Source organism: Chiloscyllium plagiosum, chromosome 17, assembly GCF_004010195.1.
Source record: "Chiloscyllium plagiosum isolate BGI_BamShark_2017 chromosome 17, ASM401019v2, whole genome shotgun sequence".
In the NCBI taxonomy this organism is placed as follows: domain Eukaryota; kingdom Metazoa; phylum Chordata; class Chondrichthyes; order Orectolobiformes; family Hemiscylliidae; genus Chiloscyllium; species Chiloscyllium plagiosum.
In genome coordinates this window covers 53,210,770-53,236,989 of record NC_057726.1, presented here as the reverse complement: position 1 = coordinate 53,236,989, position 26,220 = coordinate 53,210,770, and the positions used below count along the sequence as shown (strand labels likewise).

Genomic DNA, 26,220 nt, shown 5'->3' with positions numbered 1-26,220 from the left:
TGCATATGGTCACAGAAATTTGAGGGTGCATACGTGAGGATCAATGGTCGGCACAACATCTTGGGCTGAAGGGCCTGTTCTGTGCTGTACTGTTCTATATGTAGGGTCCATAAGAAGAAACCAAGATACAGGTAGATGGGGGAGTGGGGGACAGTTTTAAGGTAAAGAACAAGAGGTATAGAAGGGATTTGAGAAAATAAATCATCCAGAGGATAATGGATATCTGGAACACTAAGTATGGTAGAGACAGGAACCCCCAAAATATTTATGTACATGAACACTTTGTTTTCCAGCACTTTACCTGTAACCGAATTAGAATAAATGACTGCCATGGACACAATGACCCAAAGGACCTTTTTCTATGCTGTAAAAGGCGAGTCTGATTCTCACTAATTCTGTTTATACATTTGAAAGAGTAGCAAAAAGAAATATTTCTCTTACAATGTTGAGACAAGAGAAACCGTAATGGAGGATAAGGAAATGACAGGGACGCTAAACAAAGTGTCTGTCTTGACAAACATTCTAGATGGTGGAGAAGTACTCATAGATTGGAGGGTGGAAAAAGCAACACTGCAATTCAAAACATAGAATAAGGAGAACTACAGGCTGGCTAGTTTAATATCAGTTGCTTTGAATTCCTTAAGGTTTTAACAAGGCTTAGAAAATAATGACATTATTTCAGGGAACATGGGTTTGAAAGAATGTTTAACAAACAGTTGAATTTTTTAAGGTTGCAGAGCAAGCTAAAGGAAAACTCTTAGATGTATTTTGAAACGACATTTACAAAAATGATAAAAGGTACCAGACTTTTCTAGTACAAAGAGAATTGGTTAAAGAACAGAGAAACAAGTAATTCATGGCAGTTGTCACCCATGGGCCTTAGATATTCAGCCTTTTATTTATTTGGTTAAAGGAACACAGCACAATCTTCCTGGTTTGGAGACAATAGAAAGCCAATTGGGCAAAGGAAGCCGTGAAGGAGATACAATCTGCTCAGGGAAAGACAGGTTGCGAGTAAGTAATTAGGAAAACAGATTATATCAAGAAATGACAGTCTTCAGAAGGAAAGAGAGATACAATGAAGATTCAATAAATTGGCACCCAGGATGAGAATTTGCCTTTAAGATCAAAGAGAAACTTGGAAAAGGCAGTGATTATTGCCATTGCACAGACATTGCAGCTACATCTGTGTCTTGTGACTCGTTGCCAGCAGAGGTGCCTGCACCAAAAAGTAGGAGCAATAAAATGTTTTGCAACTATTTTAAATGAATTTGCTTCATGGAATTGTGATTTGTTCACATCCAAGTTTATAATTACTTGTCCACCCTGCTCCCCACCCTTCAGTGCCTCCCTCCCACTCACTATGCTGCCTTACTGTTCACTGGCCCAGAGTGCAAGGTGGAGAGGTTGTGAACAGACTGACAAGTAGGCATCAAATGACAAGGCAAGGCACTGAGTGAAGCAGCAAGAGTACCTTGGGCATCAATGGAACCATGCTTTCACATATGGCAGGGTTGGTACCAGGTTTAGGTACACTAAGGACATTAGCAGAAGTTGGCACTAGTGTGATGGCATAAGATACAATCTGATTTAAATCAGTCCTTTTTTATAAATTGAGTAAGATTTTTCACAGGATTTGATAGGATGGATGCCAGAGGCCATTTCCTTGACTAGAAAGTCTAAAACTAGAATCGCAATCTGAGTAGCCGTTTTAGACTAAGAAACCTCTTCATTCAGGAGTTGGGAATCTTTGGATTTCTCCGAGGGTTTTTTAAAAAATTAAATATCCAAAAATTAGAATCGGAAGGAATGAGACGCTTATCATGAAAGTAAATGTTATCACTATCCTTTTCAGTTATATAACAAGCCTACTAAAATGATAAGAGCCAAAATCAAGAAAAACAGAGCAGTTGCACACTTGAAAGAAAATGTGTAGAACTGGTGATAAACCTGATAGAAGATGATGAATCAAAGTAGAATCTTAGCTCCTAAAACTAAACATGCTCCTGCGATTTTACACTCTTGCTTTGGTACAGACTCAGAGACAAACTAAGATTGCAAACACATAACTGAAGCATTTGAATTGTTGCTAAAATGAAAAGAAAATAGAACATAAAGGTTTATTGACATGTCCTTAAAGTAGTTTATTTAGAATAAACAGAAATATGATGGAAAATAAGGTTACTAAATTAAACATCTTGAACTGTACATTTTTAAAGACTTACCAACATTGCATTAAACATCCGATTCTAAATTGGTTTCACATTTTAAAATAGTTAATTTTAATTGGATATCTGCAAGGGAGCAGCCATCATTTTATTAAAGGACTTGATCACAAATACAATATACAGCAGTCAACAAGTCACAGGATTTTTGTTTAAATTTCAAATCAGAAGTTATTCAGCATTACATCCTAATTATTACACAAAATTCAAGAACTTTCTACGCACTGCACATGAATTACCAAATTACACAGAAATACTTTACTTCTAGGTCCATAGTCATGAATTTATTTCAAAATTTGCACTTGATGCTTCAACATAAGCAAAACTGTTTGTGAACATGTGCCTAGCCAGCTAATTCTCTCGAACGTAAACAAGTTTATGATGAGTGCTGGAGTAATACTACATTTACCTCATGCAGAAGTGACTCTTCCAGGGACATCTGAGATAATAATTACTTCATATACTATGCTTCAACATAAATAATTTTTAGCTACTCAATGCTGTTTACAGCATCTTCTGAAATTAAACATTACACTTGAGAAACTACCACTGATCACAAAAAAATTATGAAGGCATTCAAACATTTGAAGAAAATACAATGCCAACTTTCCTCTCGCCTTGATTTTACGTTGCAATTACTCCATTAGCGATGTTAAAGCATTGACATTTGCAATCTTGCCAAAAATATAAAGTTGTAAAGCTAATTTTCCACAATTTTAGGAAAATTAGTTTTTCAAAATACCATTAAACAAAGGTAACAGCAATGTTCATGAATATAGTACATCAACTTGCCAATGCTTCACAGATTACAAATTAGGATCAGGATTTAGTTTGCGTTAAGACTTATTTCAAGGAGAAACAGATAAGTATCAGCAAAGCCTTTTTAAAAAAAAAAATGAGTGGAATATATGCAGGAAATTTAATGTACACTTTACAAATGAAAGTATTCCAACTAGAAACAGTAGAGATGAAATGCAATTAGTATTTCATGTATTGGAGCAGAAGGGAAAACTGAATTCAGAAAATTGGAATATAATTATCAATCTTGGCTCGGTGCCTTTGTGCAATACACTCTGCAATCCATACAATGTTCCTGCATTCCTGTTCTTTAAGCTTCACGTATGCATAAAACACCCCAAAGTGGAACTGGTTAAGGAATGCCAACTTGTTCAGTTTAACCTGCAAAACAATCCAAAATTAATGCTAGCAAGATAGAATTCTTAACTGTTGTAGACACCAAAGACATTTTAACATAAAAATGTTAATGTAAACCAAAGTGGAATTGAGGATTAGAATTTAAACTGCTTCCTGAGCCACTCACTGTATTAATTTCAAAACCTCTGTGTACGTGCACAGTTGTTCACTAAAAGATCAGGTTCACACATCCTACCATCCCTGTAGTGGTGTTTGCCTAGGGGATTACTGTTGCACAGAAACTATATACCTAGGGACAACCATAATTGGTGGTGGCTGGATTTGTAAAAATCCACTGAAACAGTCATTTAAGTGTTATTCTTCATAAATCTACTAAGTTTACATTGGAATTTCACAGGATTTCTACAAAACCTGAAACACAAAACATTCTTCCAACTCCAGTAAGGAAGACATCTAATACACTAGTTAGAATTACTGAACAATCATGAGAATATCTGCATTTTTCAAATTCCAGATTCTGAATAGCTGATGAATAAAGAATGGAAAGTTCTTTCCAAATTCCATCCATGGCATGTAAATTACCTGTCATTCTCAAATAGCGACTCGACAGGAGTCAGCCACATACAATTAATGTTACTTCTATATTATTGATGATTTAACAAAATATTTGTGTTGCATCAAAACACCAGTAATCAAAAAACCTTAGAACATGCAAGTGCATAAACACAGGCTGCCTTACGTTAGTGCAATTTTCTAAGCCTAAGGGTTTTCATCAAATGTCTTGTCAAGTCTTCACCATTAAAGAGGAGACATGTATGCTGAGATTTGGATGCCTAGAATAGGAAGAACAAAGTCACCTCACCTCTTTTCTGGCTCCTCCACAGTAAGGAATCTAGAATAACGTGGGCCATCTGAATGAACTGGCTTTAAGTGGTTGTCATCTAGTTCATAAAGGTAGTAATCAGCATCTAACAAAGCATTGCTGAGCAATACTTCATTCAATATTTATTACAAAGAGAGACTGAACAGAAAATGCTTTAATTTTTAAAATACGACTGTGCAGTAAAATACATTAGGTAACTCAGGATTATTGGTGCTTTTCTGCCACATCATCTCTTAGCCATTGGGGAATATAGTGCAACACCTCACACAACATTTAATTCAGTGTGACAAAAATAAAATACCTCATGTTCAAAAAATCTATCCTCAAGGGTTTTATCTCCAGGATTGCTGCCAGCGCCTTCAAACAGTAATTTGTATTCCTGTGGGGTAAAAACAATAAGTACAGAAGGAATCTGGCACTCAACTCAATTGTCTTGTGAAATGCAAAGTAAAACTATTACTGCAGTGGGAGCTTATATTTATAACATGTGCATCTACAGTGCATCAAATAAAGAAAATGCAATAATTCCTTGAACACGTATTTTATTCTACATCTAAACCAGTCTAGAAATCAGAGGTAATAGAGTTCATTGTAAGTTAAAAGAAATTAGTTACTTTTAAATATTAAATTACTTGGTTTGAAACAAAAACAAATAGTGCTCCCTTAAAAGAAAGTCGAAGTATGAATAAAAGAACATCAAGTATGAAATATTATTGCAGGATGTAACAGAAAAAAGCAAGCTATTTAAAGATCAAATGTGTCTGTATTTTAGCATGCACAACTTATTCCAGAATTTTTAAATACAAAAACCAGCACTACTTACTGGATAATAGTCTGCCACAGTCTTCACCTGTTCATAATCATCTGCTCTTGCTAACTGAGCAAGACCTTCTGGATATAATTTTCCACAATGGGGGAAGAGCTTTGCTCGGTCTTCTTTAGACAGCTCTGTCCCAAAAGAGTTTATGGTGATGATGAAAGCTCGCCTGTCTGCTTCAAACTACATAATACAGAAAAAATATCTTGTTTTAATTTCACGATAGGTTAGTTTCTTCTCAACACAAATCTGCACAGCATATGTTGTCCATATGAACACATTAATACACTTCAATTAGTGTTGCATAACCATGGAAATTAATTTCCTAACTGCAAAGCTAAGCTTGTGATTTTACAGCCTTTTAGAACAAAATAGGAAATGTTTTAAACATCATATTCATTAAAAAAATACAGTTTATTTATTCACAGGATGTGAGCATTGCAGTTGGGCCACCATTTACCTGTATTGCTCATCCTACATTTGCCTAGAGACTAATTAAGTATCAATGACATTGCTGAGAGTCTGCAGTACATGTCAGCTATGCTAAACATGGTAGATTTCCTTCTTGAACAGATGGATTTTTCTTCTAAAATGACAAACAACTGTGGTTACATGGCCATCGTTAGACTTCAATATTTCAAAATTTTATTGAATTCAAACTTCATCCACCATTGTGGGATTCAAATGCATAATTTAAGAACATGAGCCTAGTTTCTCAATTACTAGTCCAGTGACATCATCATCAAGTATTTTATGAAGCAAGGGATATTCCGATCCAAAGACAGTTTCTTTTTAAACTGCACAAGTCAAGAGAAATCAAGACCATTTAGAGTGGTGAAGAATTGTTCTGGGGAAAATGTGGCAGGAAAGGGTGGTTATTTTATCTCAATTTTATCTGCACTCCCAGACATTGTACTTCCTGATCTTTAGTGAATTAGTACCCCAAGCTGATTGATGTTATTTCGTTGTTACTTGAAATCTGATGTCTTCCCACTCAAACTTCAACAAATTTGACTGAGTTTGGCATTATCTGACAATCTCCAGAGTTCCAGCTTACATTTGTGCAATGCTATTACATTCAAATAAATTTAAAGATAATAATATGCAATGATTAAACAGGCTAAATTTATTTCAAATATTGAAATTGGGTTGGATTAAATACTCATTTTACTTACTAAACACAAACAAATATATGTTCCAATTCTGAGAGAAGAAATTAACTAGAATTTGAAATAGCAACTTGGTCAAGTTTTAGGAGAGAGAATTAGTGGTTAGACTTAATTCTGTAGAGTTTATTTTTTAAAACTCATTTATGGCCAGCTATAATGGCTTGTCTACGTACACATCAAATTCAGTTCAAAGCTAATAAAATCACAACTAATGTAAGCAGTTTGTTTTGCAATCTAGCTAAAGCTGTTACATTGAGGTATTTCTGCCAGTTCCACACCAATTTATAACCACTGCTGCAAATTCTAAGCTTTAATCTTTATTCTGAAGAAAAAGCCAAAGTTTTAAAATCTCAAAATTCAACCACAAACAAGAAACTAAATCTAAATTTAATCAGAGTTTTAGAAAACATACAAGGAATGAATTGACTGTCACAAAATAGTGATACAAAAAACTTAATCATGGCAGTCTTTTAGTTAGACTTAGAATCCTTAATGTGGAAACAGGTCATTCGGCCCATCGAGTCCACACTAATCCTAAAAAAAACAGCATCCCACCCAGACCCACCTGCCACCCTTTCCTTGTAACCCCGCATTAACCATGGCTAATCCACTTAGCTTGCACTTCCCTGGACATTATGGGCAATTTAGCATGACCAATCCACCTAACCTGCACATTTTTGTACTGAGGGGAGGAGGGGTAACCCACTCAGACATGGAGAATGTGCAAATCCCACACAGAGTTGCCTGAGGGTGGAATTGAACCAGATGCCCTGGTGTTGTGAGGCCTCCGTTAACCACGGAGGTGCTGTGCTTAATCTTTAAACATAATACATCAAGTTTAAACTAACATTAATAAAATGTTTCAGAACATTGTGTATTGCTGCTTAAAAACTCACCTCCAAAATAGGACACATTGCATCAGCAGTTGTACCTCCCAATGTCTTGCAAAACTTGTAAAATGATTCAAGATAGGCCTTAGGGTTTGACAGTAGAGGAATGAGGAAAACACAAGTCAGTTACATAGAAACAAGCTTCCAAAAATTAAGTCGTAAAAGTCTAGTAATGCCCACTTTCATATCTCAAACCTATTGTGGTTGAATGATAATGGATTTGATGACATTCAGCAAAAATGTTGCTCGAACATGCACGAAACTTCACTAGAATCTCTCTCAAAAACGATGATTTCCATAGAAGCACAGTAATTTCTTCATTAAGGTTATAGTCACGTTCCTGTGCAACCCCGCACTATACAAGAATTGTGCGTGACAAATAAGTGTTGGCGATATGATCACACTTTAGCCAACACATTTAAAAGTTCACATTTTAGAAAAAGCATTCCCTATTTGTCAAGTGCATTAAAATGAATTCGCCTTGATGAAACACGTGTTATTGCAGAACAACCTGCACTGTTTTATGCTCAGAGAGCCTTTTATCACATTACATATGGGTGCATAAACAATATGTTTGAGTTTTGGCAGAGTTGAATTTTACTTTATTGTATTACAATAGATGCCACATTAACACTTAGCACTAACTGATAAAATCATGCAAAATATCCATAAATTTCATAGAGACAACATATGCCAGTATTCCTAGACTCAAAATGTTGAAAACTGCATTCATCTGCTTTTCACTCCTGGAGTGGAAACAGTATACATTCCAAACATCACCCAAAAAAAAGTCTTGCATTGAAATTAACTTTACCAGCCTTCATATATCAGTTTCCACGCATACTTTGCCAAACTGCCAAAAATCTATTACTAACAAAATAGTTGTCTCAGAACACGCACGTTTTGGTGTTTACAGGATTTACAAAATCCATTGCACCCTCATAACATCAGACAGTACAGGAGAAGCCCTTTAGCCCATGGAGTCTGCACCAAAACAAAACTACGCCAAATCTACATTAATCACACTTTACAGCACTTAAGTGCATAGCCTTGAATATTAGACAAGACTTTTTTTTGGGTGATGTTTGGAATGTATACTGTTTCCACTCCAGGAGTGAAAAGCAGATGAATGCAGTTTTCAACATTTTGAGTCTAGGAATACTGGCATATGTTGCCTCTATGAAATTTATGGATATTTTGCATGATTAGTCAGATGCATAATTTTATCAGTTAGTGCTCATTCAAGTACATTTTAAAAGGTTGAGGTTTCCTCTTTGTTAGTTGTGCTTCACATTTATGGAAATTGTACAATAGAGGGTATTTACGGCAAATCTGTTGCACCCACTTATGCATTCTGGATGCTAATACTGGCTGCCCAAGATGAGAATCTGTTTATTTCTTAGTACTGACATCTTTTACGTTGTTGAGAACATAAGCTCATTTAAAGTTCAAGTTACTTTGCCATTACCTTGTACAGTGTATTACGAATAATTTCAATGTTCATTTCATCAAGGTCCTGCTCAGATATACAGTCCTGGAAAAATGCAGCTGTAAAGAAAAAAATCTCATTGAAATCTATAAATAAAATGCAAAGTAAATATGAAAATCTCACACTAAGCATTTAATAAAATCTGGACGGAATGATTTAGTTGAGTATTATATATTTCAGAAAGCACAGAACTAATTTTACTGTGTATCCAGGTTCCCAGAGTTCTGCAGCAGGAAACTGTATTTTAAAACAGACTCTGTACAGTCTGTGTCATGGAACACTAACTGTTGCATCACCTAGATATAGTCAATTGCAAGCGTCTCCCAATAAGATACTCGCCGAAAGAATCACAGATCTTATAACCTTTAAATTAAGTTCAGATATATTTCCGATTGCCTGAGGGGCCCAAAGATTTGCAAAACAGGCTTATTTTCCAAGTAGCCCAAACTGTAAAGGATATGACATGACCTGTTCTGTCAACTAAGTGTTCACACAAATAGCCTCTCTCACTTGGTAAACTTGCAGTTATGTGCACTTTTAATATCAATACTCATTAAAATCTAACAGTAATGTCTGCGGCCTTTCATGTTATACAAAGTATTGTTTCTGCCTCACTACTGTAGATTGGTCATGATTTGGAGATGCCAGTGTTGGACTGGGGTGTACAAAGTTAAAAATCACAACACCAGGTTTAGTCCAACAGGTTTAATTGGAAGCACTAGCTTTCGGAGCGCCGCTCCTTTGTCAGGTGGCTGTGAAGGAAACAAATGTAAGACGCAGAATTTATAGCAAAAGTTTACAGTGTGATGTAACTGAAATTATACATCGAAAAATACCCTGATTGTTTGTTGAGTCTTTCATCTGTTAGAATACCATGATAAAAGAAGTGAAACTATCATGGTATTCTAACAGATGGAAGACTCAACAAACAATCAAGGTATTTTTCAATGTATAATTTCAGTTACATTACACTGTAAACTTTTGCTATAAATTCTCCCTTTTACAATTGTGTCCTCCACAACTACCTGAAGTAGCGGCACTCCGAAAGCTAGTGCTTCCAATTAAACCTGTTGGACTATAACCTGGTGTTGTGTGATTTTTAAACACTGTAGATTGGAAGATCCAAAATCTTTGAGACTGGTTTCTGGATGTTTTGTACTTAATACCCTGTAAGAAGCTGGAAGATCAAGGATAACAAGTTCTCAGGGCACAGTATGCTAATGTATTCTATTGTATATTATACTGTGTATAAGTACAATTCTTAAATGCCATTTTCTCACTAATTTTTAATTCACTCATGGGACATGGGCATCACTGACGAAGCATTTTAGCCCATTCCTAGTTGCCCTTGAGAAGATGGCTTCTTACATTTGGTGTAAGTAAAATACCACCGCCAGTGGGGAGGGAGCTCCAGATTTTGAACCCAATGACATTGAAGAAAAGGTGATGTACTTCCAAGTTAGGGTGGTAAATGGTTTGGAGCTTGCCACTTGATCATTCTACTTTTGTCAACTTTCATCAACTGTTCGGATTGGATTTGTCCTGCCTTTTGTGTATAGGACATACCGGAGAAGTTTTCCGCATTGTCAGGGGTAAATGCCAGTGTTGTGGCTGAACTGCTTGGCTAAGGGTGCAAGTTCTGGAATACAAGTCTTCCATACTATTGTTGGAAGGTTGCCAATGCCCATAGATTTTGCAGTTTCTAGTGCCTCTTGATATCACTTGGAATGAGTCAAGTTCGCTGAAGACTGGCATCTGTGATGCTGGGGACCTCAGGAGGAGGCAGAGATGTAATCATCCATTTGGCACTGCCAGCTTAAGGCTGTTGCTAATGTTTTAGTGCCAAACACAGCAGCAGGATATTTCGATTTTCTACAGTAGTGTTATTGATTTTAAAAGAACATTTAATCTTTGAACACTTAAATGATAACCCCATTTTTATTTCTGAGGTCAAAGTATTACATGCAAACTAGCTTTAATAAGATTGCAATTTGTTCATGCAGTGCTCTAGATCTTTAAATTTTATGGAGGCAATGTACTGACATGTTCCAAAAGTGAATGTTTTCAATTCAAACCCAGTCCTTTGCAACTCCAATATGCACTCTTTACCGTTAAACCTGCCTTTATATTTACTTTTTAGCAGACTAATTGTTCTTTCTGGTCAGTGTCATTAACACCGTGGAGATGTAGGCAGATCACTCTTCCAATTTATACACAGCTATAACATGTCCTAATTGAAGGACTAGGTGCAATGAGGAACATAACTCAACTCAATCAGCACCGTAAATTTTTGCAGTACTCACTAAATAACTAAGCAACCCAGCATAAAGAAAACGAACTTAACTTTCCATTTAATGAACTCAATAAAACAGCATTGCGCAATCTTAAGCATGCTCAACATTTGTCCCTTTAAGTGACTGCAGCTTGGCTGGCTTTCACAAACATAGCAATTTCTTTAAAGTAATCACCCTACTCTGCTATAAAACCATTAGCCCGCTTCAGAAAAATGCTTTCACTCATGTTCTTGGGTCAATCATAGAGTAATTAAACAACTTTTCTCATTAGGAGTTTTCTATTTTAAAAAAATCTTTAGAATCATACCTTACCTAAAGGTGTATCAACCAAGATGGCATTGTAAAGTTCTGCTGGTGTCTGGGCAATATTGACTGCTTCCATCTGCTCAAAGCTACCTAAGGGATGGCACTTTGGAACTAACTCAGAAATGGAGCGCTGGTGTAATGTTCCAGTAATCAGGAGAATGACATTGTCTATCATGTAGCTGTACCTGTATCAATAAAATTATACATTAATAGCTTATAAAAGAGCTCAGTCTGAAACCTTAGTTTTTTTTAAAAAGAATGCCAGACTGTTGTAAAATTAGAATGCAATGATTAAGATCATTTGCCTTTAGTGTAGCAAATATCCTAAAGCACTTCAAGAAATGGAGGAGGATTTGACAATAGCAGGACCTCAAACACAAGGGAGCTAAAGAAAGTAGCAAGTCAAGATGAGATAGATTAAGTTTTTGAAAATGTGGAATAAAACATTTTTGAAGGAAATTGTGAATGTAAGAAAATTATGGTTAAAGATTGATTCCACTATTATTGACATAAAGGGAATAGAAAATGAACAAGTAGGAAGGAAAATTAATGGGTCAAAGTGGCAAGTTTCAAAGGTTTAAAAAGAAAAGTGGGTGGGAGTCAGTATGAGATGTGCAGTACATTCAAAGCATCAAACACGAAGCTGAAAGCCAGCAAAGAGATCTTAAAGCTTACCTGGAAGCTTAAACAAGAAAGCCTGATTGAGGCAAATAGCAAAGTCAATCTGATACTTAAAAAATGTCAATACTTCAGGCAACTTGTAATCTTGCAAATGTCTTAAAATCATCCAGTGAAGAAACCTTCTTCTCATAACATTTCTTTTTAAATCAATCTGTCCAAATGTGTTATTATACACCTTTAGATCAGGTGGGAATTGAACTCAGGCCTCCTGACTCAGCAATAAGAACACTATTATTGCACAAGAGCCGTTCCACAACATTTATACTGGGCAGCATTTAGGTTCGTGTTGGTTAAGATAGCAGGTATTTTGAAAAGCAACTGCCCTATTTCAGCTAATCATGGTTGGGATGGTGTTCCAAAATGCTTTTAAAACAAAAATGTATATCCTGAAAGGAGTACAATATTTTAAATGCAACAAGCTGCCAACCAATTTGTAAATCATAATCAATATAATAGTTGTATTCAATAGTCATGAAACAATTTTTGCCAACTATCTTCTCTAAAGCTTCTTGCTGTCCACTTTCAAAGTGTATTCTTGCTCTTGGTGCAAAGAATAATATTTGGCGACTGACATTCCAAATTTTCAATACTTGTTTGAATTAGAATATAGAAAGCAGTGGAATATGGATGGTCAGGCATCAAATTTTGCTTTTGATTTGGATGGTGCAATTCTGGGAGTACTTCATGCTCATTAGTATTTTAGGACTTTATCACTATAAAGACTGGGACCTAAATCACTATTAAAGCTTTTGCATTGACATAGCACCTGATAATATTCAAACAGGAATGTGTCCAATTAACCAGTCTTTAAATAATCACCACCTGTATTCAGGTAAACACAAATGAACTGTACTCAAACCCAAATAGCAATGAGTTGATTATGCAGTTAATCAATTTTTGGTTGTTGGTTGAGGAAGGATCGACAGCTCAGACAACTAGAGAAAATAGGATACAAACATTATCCTTAAAACCAAGGAAGATTGCTGTCCTGCATTATTTTGACCCATTCACAAGACGTTTTACTCACGTGATGAAATCAAGAAAGCTGCCCAGGGGTTCATATGCATGGTTCCTCATATGCCTAAATTCAACCACCATCTTCTCCTTCAACTTGTCATCAATCACTGACACAGTGAGTGGGGAGGCCTCATTTGCCAGGAAATTGCCATAGTCTGTGCTCTGGAGGTGAAGCTTTAGATCTGTAAGATGTGACAAGAAAATTAACTGTTAAATATTCCACAAGACAATGCTTCTTCATCCCAGCAAAATAGAGATCACCACTAAACAAGGAGTGGAAAATAAATTGCAGGCCAACAAGTTGAGTAGACTTTCATGTACTTCCTTCCTGTAGTCTACCATATTGCTATATGCAGTTTGATGGCACAAATCACCTCAAATATGATAGTTTTGCCATTTGTGGCAATTGAACTGAGACACATTAACATGGGGAAAATGAACATTATCCCATTTCTGAAATCCAGCTTCAGCAAATATCTACAGATCTTGCCAATAGATTTCTTAAAATCAACTTTAGATCATAGCATGTAGAGAAACCAACTTCTTTCCAAGGTTATAAATTAAGGTTGCCGTCCTCTGCTGAATCATATGTTGTAGGTTTCAAGCCAAGACTATATTAAAAATAGAGTTGGGTAATCATTCACAGGTACCATCAGAAGGTCCAGCATCTGCTCCTAACCCATGTTACCCTCAAAGATGAAGAGTCATCTTCCTGAACCACGACAGTCCCACGTAGCAAACTACTCCCAAAGCTGTTTAGGTAGGAAGTTCAACGTAACAATTGAAAAATGACAATATGTTTCATGAACTTAAGGTATAACTTTTCTATCTTAAAACGACCCTTCCTTCTAAGCAGAGGTTGCGAGTTTGAAAGCTGCTGTCAACACAGCCTCAATAAATTGCTCCAATGCAGCTTGCAGATGGTATATAGCAATCTATTGTAGAGAGACAAATTCAGATTTTCTTTCCAGTACCCTGGGAAGAATTCAGACCCAAGGATTATAAATGCAGAGGATTATATGTGACATACAAAGTAAGTGTGTTCAGCTCAACCAATTCACATCAGCAATTATGCTACACATTTTTCTCATTGATCATATCTACTCTCTTTTGTGTGCTATATACCTGTGCTACATCTAACCAAGCTTTAACACAGGTTAAGTATATCTTCCCCAACCTTGCAATCCTCTCTCCAAAGGTCCACTAAATCGTACAGTAGTAGGGTGAAGAGAAATGGGCCAAAATAAGTGTTAAACCAAATCATTTGAATGTGATACAATGCAAGCAAATTGCAGCATATATACCACTAACCTAGACTACACATTTGATTCATTGGGCAGTTCTACAAGCTCAACAGAACACTGGTCAAACCTAGGAAATTGTCATCTGATATACATCCATGCAAAATCCAAACGAAACAGATCCATTTTTAACAAATTTAAGATTGCAAGATACAGTACGCACCCATGGTACAAAATCGTCTAAAACTCTGGGAATGCAGGTAGCTGAGGAAGTCAACATAGGAACAGGAATAGGCTATTCAGATCTTGAAGCCTGCTCTGCCAATCAATGGCATCATGGCTGATCTGTGGCCTAACTCCATTTGGGCTTTTCTTATCCTTTATACCTTTGCCTAGCAAAGATGTATTTATCTCAGATAGAAAAAAAAAGTGATCCATCCAGCATCCATTGCCATTTGTGGAATAGAGTTCCAAGCATTACCACTGTGTGTGTGTACAGGTGCTTCCTAACAGGCAAGTTAGCACACTGGTGCAGCAGGTATTCAGGAAGGCTAATGGAATGCTGGCCCTTATTTCCAGAGATTTGTATTTAAGAATAAGGAAATCTTACTGCAAATGACAAGAATAAGAACAAAGAAAATTTAGAGCCCAGGAACAAGCCCTTCAGCCCTCCAAGCTTGTGCTGATCCAAATAGATAATAGACAATAGGTGCAGGAGTAGACCATTCAGCCCTTCGAGCCTGTACCATCTAAAGCTATCACCCAATTCCTAAGGATCTGTATCCCTCTGCTCCCACCTACTCATGCATCTGTCCAGACACACCTTAAATGAATCTACCATGCCTGCCTCTACCATCTCTGCTGGCAATGCATTCCAGGAACCTCCCACCCTCTGTGCAAAGTACTTTCCACGTATACCCCCCCTTAAACTTTTCTCCCCTCACCTTGAACACGTACCTCTTATTATTGAATCCCTCACCCTGGGAAAAAGCTTATCTCTATTCACCCTTCATGATTTGTAGACCTCAATCAGGTCCCCCAATCTCCTTTTTTCTAATGAAAACAATCCTAACTTAATCACCCTCTCTTCATAGCTAGCACTTTCCATACTAGGCAACATCATCGTAAACCTTCTCTGCACCCTCTCCAAAATGTCCCCATCCTTTTGGTAATGTGGCAATCAGAACTATACACCGTATTTTAAATGCGGCCGAACCAAAGTCTTGTACAATTTTAACACTATCTGCCAGCTCTTATACTCAATATCCCGTCTGACGAAGGCAAGCATACCATATTGCCTTCTTGACCACGTGATTCACCTGTGCAGCCACCTTCAGGGTACAATGAACCCGAACTCTCAGATCTCTCTGCTCATCAACTTTTCCCAAGGTTCTTCTGTTTACAGTATAGTTTGCTCTGGAATTAGACCTCCCAAAATGCAACACCTTACATTTGCCCAAATTGAACTCCATCTGCCACTTCTCCATCCAACTCTCCGGTCTATATTCTGCTGTATTCTTTGATAGTCCCCTATGCTTTCTGCTATGCCACCAATCTTTGTGTCATCTGCAAATTTACTGATTGGACCACCAATGCCCTCTTCCAGATTATTTGCTTATAACAGTGGCCCCAGCACTGATCCCTGTGGAACACAAGGATCTGGTGAGCCCACATCTGGAGTCCGAGTGCAGTTCTGGTCCCCTTATTTAAAGGCAAGGTATCATTTCATTGGAGGCAATTCAGAGAAGATTCACTAGGATGATACATGATGTGGAGGGATGGCCTTGTGAGCAAAGACTAAACAGGTTGGGATTCTACTCACTGGAGTTTAGAAGAATAAGAGGTGACCTTATTAAAACATAAGATTCTTAAGGGACTTGACAGGGTAAACGCTGAGATGATGCTTCTGTTCATGGAAGAGGCTAAGGCCAGAGGGTTTGGTGTCAGAACAAAGGGGTGCCAATTTAAGACTTAGGTGAGCAATTTCTTCTGAGGGTTGAGTATTTTTTGAAATCCTTGCCACAGAACTGTGGGGACAGAGTTCTTGTGCATACTTAAGGCTGAGATAGCTAGATTATTCATGCATACGGAAATCAAGTGTTACAGGGATGTGTGTGGAATGTTGAATCAGCCGTGATTGGCCGAATGGCCTCCTCCTCTTATTTCCAATGGTCTTACAATCTCCTGAATGGTGTAACCGTAATTCTCATAATATGCCCTCTAGCTCTAGAATGCCCAAGTGGAAATAAGTTAACCGTCATGTATTTTTCTGTTACTACCTTGAAGTCTTCAATCAGGTCACCCCTTAACCTTCTAGATTCTAGAGAAAACAAACCTAATTTGTATAGTTTCTCCTCATAACTTAACCCCTGCAATTCACATATCATTCTCATAAACCTATGCTACACTCAATCCAAGGCCAATATATTTTTCTTATGTGGGGTACCCAGATCTGCTCTCAGTATCACCAAGTGGAGCCTAACCAAGGTTTTGTATGCAGCATGACTTCTGCATCTTAGTACAGGTACACAATCCTTTATCCAAAATCCAAAAAGCTCCAAGTTTTTTGTGAAGTTTTATTTCTGTATAACAGGTGACCCAATTCCCCCCACACTCTACTGCATCACTCAGATGTGATGTGGCGGCACGGCCCAGCACTGGCAGGCGCCCGTTGTGTCTCAGCACTCATACTAGTCAAGTGTGGATCTGCTGTGTGGTAAGTTTTTTTTAAATTTCAGTGTGAAAATGTAATTTATTCTGAAATCTGAAAAATTCCAAAATCCCAAAAACAACTGGCCCCAAGGACTTTGGATAAAGGATTGTGTACCTGTACTGCAATCCTTCACTTATTAAGGTCAGCACCCATTCACTTTCTTGAACATTGTGAACATAGTTGACCAAATAAGTTTAGTGTTGCAATAATCAGGAAGAGGTCAGCATCAAGAACCAACTAAAGCAATGTAGTTACCTCTAATTTATTGCGTAATTTAACATGTGCGCGTGTGGATAAGTGAACCCCTACACTGTTAGTAAGACTACGATGAGTGTTTTTTTAAAAATGTGCAAATTACAAAGGAAGCAGAAAACAAATTAGGAAGTGCTTTTGGTTTTGCAAAGGAACCTCGATTATCTTTCACTCTATTAACCGAATTTCGAATGATCCGAACAAGATCGCAACATCCCAATGCATGGCTAACTAAGTTATCCAGCATCAATTAACTAGCGATAATCAAGGTTCCTCTAAAATAATCTTCCAAAAATATCCTTTCAATTAAGTCACATGCAAATGAAAATCATCTCTTTGGGAATATTAATTTTTCAGCACTTGGCTAGGGTCAGGATTTGCAAAAGCAAAACTGAAAACTGCCATTGTGGCACTTTGGTAACTTTTGGCTTTAACTTTTAATGTAATTTATTCATTAAGTAGAACATGGCTTTGAGCATAAAGCAATATGTTGCTCATTACTGGTGACTAGACTTATACAAAACAGCTTTCACATGAAATGAGGGGCTGCTGCGAGGGGAAAAATATTTGATGGTTAGTACAGAACTAATCATTCACCCAGTTAATTTCACAATATAAATACTTTAACTTCCTCACAGGAAACTGGGTCAGAATGTCTTCAAGTAATCCACTGAGGTTTAAAAATGCTTTAAAGTAGTACTGATGGCAAGTTTATAAGATGCAACACTCCATTTTCAACCAAATTTGATGAGAGAACACATATTTGCAAGCACTCATCAGGTTGACAACCCATTTTTGACAGTATTTTGGATCCACTTTAAATTCAGGTTTAATCCTATGGTTAATTTCAGACAAATCTACTGTAACTGAAACCTTGAACAAACTTTGTCACATTTAACTTTCATAACTATTTTAGTTACAGATTCACAGGAAAATATCTAAGCTTTGCAGAGAAGGTCCACAAAGTTGGTAAACAACAGAACAGTTTTAAGTTCAAAACTTACTTCAGACTTAAGGAGAACCACAAACCGTGAAATAAGGGTGATGTGGAATATATTTAGTCAAATAACAAATGGAGAAGGGGGAGTTGGATAAACTGCAAGATCAGTCAATAATTGCTGCCATAGTATGAACCAAGTCAACAGTGAGGGTTATAAATTTAAAAGAGCACAGCAGAGGAAGATTTCTGGGGATCTTATATTAAGAATGCCTGCAGTTTCCCAGAGAACCTGCTCAAATGCTTTTATCTCCCTCTTGCCTCTTCTGCATTTTATTCTTTTAGAGTCAGAGATACACAGCACGGAAACAGGCCCTTCGGTCCAACTCATCCATGCCAACCAGATATCCCAACCTAACCTAGTCCCATTTGCCAGCACTTGGCCCATATTCCTCTGAACCCTTTTACTCCTCACGTTTAGTCTATTTCCACTCATTTATCTGATTATATTTAAAAGTACGTTTGAATGTTTTTCTATATTTAAAATGTAATATGTACACAATTTATTGAGACTTGTTCATATTCATACTGCTATTAAAATTAGCATCAATAAAAGTATTTACAAGAACTGAAACTGACAAACTTAGAATACTGAGAAGCAGATATAGAGTGAAAGCAGAGATGGTGTTTCCACTTGTTGAACAGACTAGGAACTGAGGGCACAACCTTAGAGTGAAGGGCCAGCCTTTAGAACGGAGATTGCAAGGAATTTCTTCAGCCAGAAGGTGGAACTCATTACTGCAAGAGGCTGTGGAGGCCAAATCATTGAGTGTATTTAAGACAAAAACAGATAGATTCTAATTGGTAAGGGAATTAAGGATCACAGGGAGCAGGCAGGAGATTGGAATTGAGAAATTTCTCAGCCTTGATTGAATGGCAGAGTAGACTCTATGGGCCAAATGACCTATTCTGCTTCTGTATGTTATGGTCTGATGGAATTATAGACAACTCTTCAATATGACAACTACAGCAGAAATTACAACCTTGGAAAACTAAGGCGGCATTATAAGAGGAGAAACATTAATTAAAACCGGCCTCGGCTCGGAGCAACTCCGCAAGGGCCGGGACAAGTGGGGGCCCAACGAACTCTTTTTTTTTTGGGCGGCACGGTGGCACAGTGGTTAGCACTGCTGCCTCACAGCGCCAGAGACCCAGGTTCAATTCCTGACTCAGGCGACTGACTGTGTGGAGTTTGCACATTCTCCCCGTGTCTGCGTGGGTTTCCTCCGGGTGCTCCGGTTTCCTCCCACAGTCCAAAGATGTGCAGGTCAGGTGAATTGGCCATGCCAAATTGCCCGTAGTGTTAGGTTAAAGGGGTAAATATAGGGGTATGGGTGGGTTGCGCTTCGGCGGGTCGGTGTGGACTTGTTGGGCCGAAGGGCCTGTTTCCACACTAAGTAATCTAATCTAATCTAATCTAATCTAAAACACACGCCTTTTTGAAGCATGCTCCAGAACTGGAACCCCTTTTTGGCTTTCGCAACTAGAAATAGCGTACTTCAGCTACCTGGTGTAAAATCTCTCCCACTCACTAATTTCTCTGAAGCTTGGAGCAGTGCAGTACTGGAACACAATGAATAAATTGCAAATATTTAAAGCTCAATTCAATTTGTTTTCATTCCCAAGACCTGTCAATCATTTAGAAAATTTATACGGATAAAATCACATTTATTAGTCTTACCTTCTAAATTTACAATTGACCCACAGAATCTAGAAACAATCTGCTCTAAGGGCCAAGAAAGTTTAAAAAAACAGCTTTCCAAACATCTGGATACCATTTTCAATTAGAAAAGCATATATTTCCTTCAGAGGCTTTCAATTTGGTTTCTGTCACGTACTTGACTGAAGAATATTAAACATAGAGAACAGTATGTTCTTAAACACTTGTCTAATTGCTGTACTTGTAAGATTTAATTTTGCCATTTCCCTGGAGAATTAAATAAAATTAAAGTATGCACTACAAAATCTCAGCTTTAAAAGTCCCAAATAAAAATTAAAAATAAAAATCATATTTGGAGCAAACTGAATTACTGTTTTCATTTTATAATAGTCATTAATCCATTTGAAATATAGACTGGCTCACAATAATTTAGTGACAAGCAACATTCTATTAACAAGTGCAGCACCACTGTTTCTGGAACTTTAATTATTCGTAAATCAGGTTTAGCATACTGGTGTAAAATAGTTTCTTTTGGAGTTATTCTGACAAGAAATGCCACTGAAATCTGAAGGGATCATTTTATTTTGTTGCCCCTTCACTTATCCTTGATCACAAAGCAAGCTATTATAAAAATAAATTTATATAGCACTGTTCATGACCACTAATCTCTCAAAAGACTTTACAGCTAATGAAGTACTTTTGAAACATGGTCACTGCTTTAATACAAGAAGTGGTGCGGCCGCAGCAAACTCCTACAAATGCTAATGACCAGTTTTGATTTGACTTTGATGGAGGGATAAGTATTGTCAAGTCATTGGTGAAATTCCCCTGCAATTCTTTCGAGCTGAATGGAGTCTTTTACATTTCCCAACGCAGGATGAAGGGCCTCAAGCTTCTGAAAGACCGTACCTCTGACATTGCAGCACATTGTCAGTAGTGCAGTCAATGACCAAGCCTTGACATTTGCGCTCAAATCCGGAAGTGGGAATTGAACTTGGAATCTTGTGACTCAGAGGTGACTGCTACCACTTGAAACATAGCTGACAAACTGTTTTGAAATTCAGACTTAGGGATACAACAGAATCAGCCACTGCAGCAAATGCCATCACAGTAGTTCTGTTAGGCTTAAATAGGAGAATTTTTAAAAAAATTTCTCAACAATCTGACTTTGCAGCCAATACATATTACCTCTGGACACTGAAAAACTGTTGGGCACAAATGCCCAAAAACAGCCCAAAAAGTAAAGTGTGTGAAAATATATTTGGAAGCAATCTTAATACTTATGAGCATTCAGAATTTCTTTCTTAAACCTTTGTAGGGAGGCTGGAGGGCAAGAGCGGAAAAGAGAAAGATGTTCAAGAATACATCTACACTTTTGGACGTAAGTATTCCATCGAGAAAAATTAATTGCTATCAAGTCTTATCATTCAGAGTTATTAACCAGGCAGTGTACAGCAATTACCCTTTATAATGACCTTTTGTGTAAAGGGGATGTATTTAGAGCTAAATCCAGATCAATGGTTTTATGGCCTCAAGAAATGTAAATAGTATATACAATTTATCTTCCAAGATTTGATATACATCTACATTTGAGGGAACAATGCCAATTGACCATCCGATACTCAAGTATAAATGTTGATGTTTTTTCCATTGAATTTGTATCCTTGCAAAATGTCCTGATGAGTGCAAGGCGAAAGCCTTCAACAAAATTATTTTTCAGCAATTCAAGCTCTGTACTAACGAAAGGTTAATTACATTACAGTGAAGCATTAATTCAATCAACCGAGTTTGATGTCATAAATGACAAATGATGTATCAAGAAACTAATGCAATAAAAGCAGTGTGTGAAAAACTATGAAGAGTTATATTGGACTTGCAATGTTAACTATTTTACCCCCCACAGGTACTGACAAATCTGCTGGATGTTTGAAAATATTGCTATTTTTAGTTCTAATCTCCAACCTTTTCAGTTTCTTGCTTTTATTAAGCAAATGTTGATAGATTAATTTTGTTGCTCATTTATGGTTTGGCATACAGCAATTTCTAATATTGTAAAATGCACTGCGTGAGCACATGTAAATGGCTTTACAACAGGGATAATGTATCATGGTACATTTAGCAAAATGCAGCTGCATGATTTGACAGACATTGAAGATGACCTGATCACCTTCGGAATCCAGATGCAACCATATAATTAATTATGTAACATTTTATTGCAGGATAAACCAGAAGGGAGGGGGAAAAACATGCATAGAAATGTTCACATCTTCAGAATACCCCAAAATATTTAGAACCAATTAAGCATTTGGGATAATAGTCACTTTCGTAGTAAAAACCACTCAATTTACAAGGTTCCACAAATAGCAACCTATTAATGACCAACTATTCTATTTTAGTTTAGTGGTAATTGTGGGATAAATATTGGCTATAATGGGAGAAAATTCATTTTGTCTTGTAACCAGCACCACCTGAATTTCTACATCAACTCGATGTTCTTGTAGCATGGTAATAGCTTCCATACTTCCAGGCCAGAATCTGCCCCAGAAGTGTGCTGTAACATGTAGATTAAATTATGTACACTCACATAAGATAGAACCCCTGGCCCAGTGAATCAACATCACAGTAATGCACTGAATTGGCAGCCTACATTTTGTGCTCACATTCGAGGCCATCAAACGTGATGTAGAATGCTACCACTGACAACAGAAGAATTATTTTTAATGCATGCTGGTAGTAAATATTCTTCCCCAAGCAGTTTTTGTGCCTGGAACTTATAAATAACTGTCGATCTATCAAGTATTTGAGTTTAGTTGTACTGAGCTACAGCACTCCTGCCCTCTGGAGGAAGGATAACGTTTGCAGAATGATTGAATAACTGTGTGGAATTCAGTAACATTTCAAGATAAGCACAATTATTATTTCCAGTGGAACTACAATGCTGCTTCCCAGAATTTAAAATAAATGTTCAATAAAGCAATGTTACATTTGATACATTACAAATAATTTAAATGGTTCTATTAGGATCCTTAGTAAGTTAAAAAATTACTGCATTCATTTGAAACCTCATTACATTTCACATCTGAAAATGGTTCTCAATTCATTCCTCAGTTCTAGAGTCATTACCTTTACCCAAGTGCAGACTGTCTAGGACAAAACATCAGCCCAAACAGCACTGGCTGCAGGAGGAATAGTAGCCAGAAAATTTGAAATACCATCTTGATGTCATGCCAACTATTTGTCCTAGGCCTGAAGTGTTCCAGCAAAACTCAACAGAAGATGGAGGAACAGCACTTCATTTTCCACTTCGGCACTTTACAGCCTTCAGGACTCAAAACGGAGTTTAATATCTTCAAACCATGAACTCTGCTTTTCATTTTGATTCCATCACACACACAAAACCACACCCCATTCCTTTGGTGAATCACATTCTGCTTTTAGCAGAAGGTTCCTATCGGTCTTCATGGATCATAGTGGAGCATAACGGAAGTTACTAACTTCAGCTGTGAGAATTGCACAAGTCAGGAGACAGCATGGAAATGCAGCACCAAATCATATCAAATTTCACAACATTGCCCAATTTACAGAGGGGTGCTCTATGTAGTGCACAAGGACGTTGTCTCTAAACAAACAGCTCATCCTCAACTATGTTATTCACATTTCTATCTTAAGTTTTCAGAATTCTAGTTCATTGGCTACAAGATTAAAACTAATTGACAGATGCATGCTTTGCTGTTCCAACCATTTCAAACCATCTTTCTCCATCTTAGAAATTACAGGCCAAATAGACAACAATTGCATGCAATATAGGACTTAGACGTCGATCAAAACTTTTTCAGCCTTGCAATTACCAGGAATGAACCACAAGGAAGTCAACTTTATGAAAATAATAATTTATCCAAAATGGTTCACCAACATGAATTGGTCAAGAAATGTTGCTGGAACCAGTTTCAGCCTGCCACTTATACAGTAGAGGATCCCTACACTTTCAAAGACCATATAAAACCTACACATAAATAGCAATATCATGGCTATGTGCCCTTTGGACATTGCAAGCATACCCACTAACATATTACTCAAGAAAGCTATTCACATTTCTTCCAGGTCACTATATCAAAGCTATCTAAAATGTACCACTGGAGTCTAAATCAGTTTTCATTCAATTCATGAACATGGTAACCCACATGACTAAGCTCACTTTCAAATACACCACGTGTGCCCAAACAGTTGGGCAGCTATGCAAACTCCTCTAGGCTCGGCTTAGACACGTGAGATACTGGACTTCAATGTAATCATTACTGAACTCTCACCCCTTGTATTCTTCTAATACGTAGACATGTTTGCTGCATTTAAACCTGCAGCTGCACAAAAGTTCCTTACATGCTGTAATAAATCCAACCTGCATTCAAATTCCCTTTCAATTTAGTGTCAATGAGGGCACAAAGTTAACCTCAATCCTGCAACTGTCTTTAATGGAAGATCCAAAATAGAGATCAGAATGTCGAGCAAGGTTGCGCAATAGACCCATACTATTTACAACTTATCTGAGTGGCTTTTCAACTCAGATCAATTGCCCTATGGCGTTAGCATTAAATATCAAGATGGATAACTCCAACCTCTCTCTTCTGTGCCAAAACTAAACTGACCATTATTGACACACAGTAGGCTGGTTTACAGTATGCAGGTAACTGCAGTGTCATTTTTCACACTACACCAGGTTTGGAAACCACTACCAATCTGTTCATTCCATGCTCAAGAGACTCAACCAAAATTAAAAAAAACTTACTAACCCAGATCCAGTCAACATAACATTCCACCACTTATTTGTGTTGAAGACGATAATTATTTCCCATATTTCACCTGCAGGCCATCTCAGAAGGTTCCAGTCGAGATAAACACTGGATCAGCTTTGGTAGCTCAATCTTCTAAAACGTACTGCTGCAAGACTTACTGTACAAAATAGTGAATGAATGAGATTACCGTTACGTGTTTTGTACAGTGAGTAAATAAAATAGTGCAAAATAGTGAAAAGCTTTTCCACTGTCACCATGATCCAGTGTCATTTTGAATAATTTTTTTTAAAAAAAGAGGAAGGCTCAACTTAAAGGGTCAGTCAGTTCTCAGCCAGCTCATTAATGACACCTGTGCTGCTATCCCTCTTCCACTGCCTCACCGTCGACACCAGACCCAATTTTGAACTCACCACTCTTCAAATGCCATGTTTTGAAGCTGGGCTGATTCTCCTCTAACACTGCCTCACCACCTGCACCAGATGCACTGAAGTCAGGATCACATCTCTCCCTGCTTGACCCACCTTGATGTCACGGTGATGCCCTTCCACTACTGCTTTGCTGCCACCAGCACCAGACCCAACCTACAACTAAGTCATCAATACTCAGGTGCCATCTTTCACTGTTGGTTGTCACTAAACTCTTGGACTGCAGGGAGACCTAGATTGTATCAGTGGTAGTGACTGTATCACTGCACTTAAAAACAGTGAAGTTCAATCACTGATGCTGTCACATTCTCTGGATTCAATGGTAGAACCAGAAAAATGCTAGTATCCTTCTGCAAACCAACTCAACAAGCATTCAAGCAAACTCTTGTAAAATCGACTTTGATGGCTTGGATGCTTTTTTGGGTTTTCTCAAATGGCTAATGCTCGACGTAAAAACAAAGAAAATGCTTCAAAAAAGATACACTGAAGCTCTCAAGGCATTGCAACCACAATGACTGGAGGACCTTATTACCAAGTGTTCAGAATGCTGACAACTTGCCCATCAGCTAGCCTTATGCTTTGAGTCACAATCTTAATGAGGTAGAACAGTGATTGAGAAGGAGTGGGAAAAAACCCCAGTCAAATCCTGCACTCTGGATCCTATTACCTGGTGGGATATTCATCGATTAAGAATTGACTTGTTTAGAGACAAATACAAATGGCAGAAACCCACAAGTAGATGCCATATATGCAACATGTGTATGTTACATGCATGACATGAAAATACAACTTCAAATCAAGGGAAAGCAGAAAGTAGGTGATGCCTATCCTCAATTGGGCTGTCATTTCCCCAACTGTACTATTTTACAACAGGTTAGAGAGTCAGAAACTGAACATAACAGGTCTCGATCCTTACGCCTTACTGTATTTCTAAACCAATTGAGGGAAAGTTAGTCCATCTTCACTTTATCATCAATGCAACAGGAGAACAGCTAATTGCTGTAAAAGTTTCAATGCAATCTGTAGTTATAAGACAGACTTAACGTAACTGCCAAATATAATGCATCAATTTTATAAAAACAGATATAGCATGATTATTAAATGGAACAATGATCCACAGCAAAGGTTTTGCTCCCCTTTCCCACTTCTCATTCTAATAAGCTGTATTAATACAAAACAATTATTCCTGTCACCTAACACCTTCCCCCCCCCCCCC

The 26,220-nt window shown here is 37.5% G+C and overlaps 1 protein-coding gene across 2 annotated transcripts in view; it reads right to left on the bottom strand.

Annotated features, from left to right (window-relative positions):
- Nucleotides 1-2,276: 2,276 nt before the first annotated feature.
- LOC122558475 (V-type proton ATPase subunit d 1) overlaps nucleotides 2,277-26,220 on the bottom strand; it is a 39,825-nt gene continuing 15,881 nt past the window's right edge. The window contains exons 2-9 of one of the 2 annotated variants that reach the window (XR_006314155.1): nucleotides 12,937-13,108; nucleotides 11,235-11,413; nucleotides 8,608-8,687; nucleotides 7,146-7,223; nucleotides 5,087-5,263; nucleotides 4,565-4,642; nucleotides 4,243-4,321; nucleotides 3,333-3,404 (exon numbers count right to left, since the gene is read on the bottom strand). Coding sequence is in view for 1 of the 2 variants with exons in the window: in XM_043707102.1 (XP_043563037.1) it covers nucleotides 3,243-3,404; nucleotides 4,565-4,642; nucleotides 5,087-5,263; nucleotides 7,146-7,223; nucleotides 8,608-8,687; nucleotides 11,235-11,413; nucleotides 12,937-13,108 (926 nt within the window). In the remaining variant the exon portion in view is untranslated. Of the gene's footprint in view, nucleotides 3,405-4,242; nucleotides 4,322-4,564; nucleotides 4,643-5,086; nucleotides 5,264-7,145; nucleotides 7,224-8,607; nucleotides 8,688-11,234; nucleotides 11,414-12,936; nucleotides 13,109-26,220 lie in introns of both variants that reach the window. The other variant, XM_043707102.1, reaches the window with a different exon arrangement.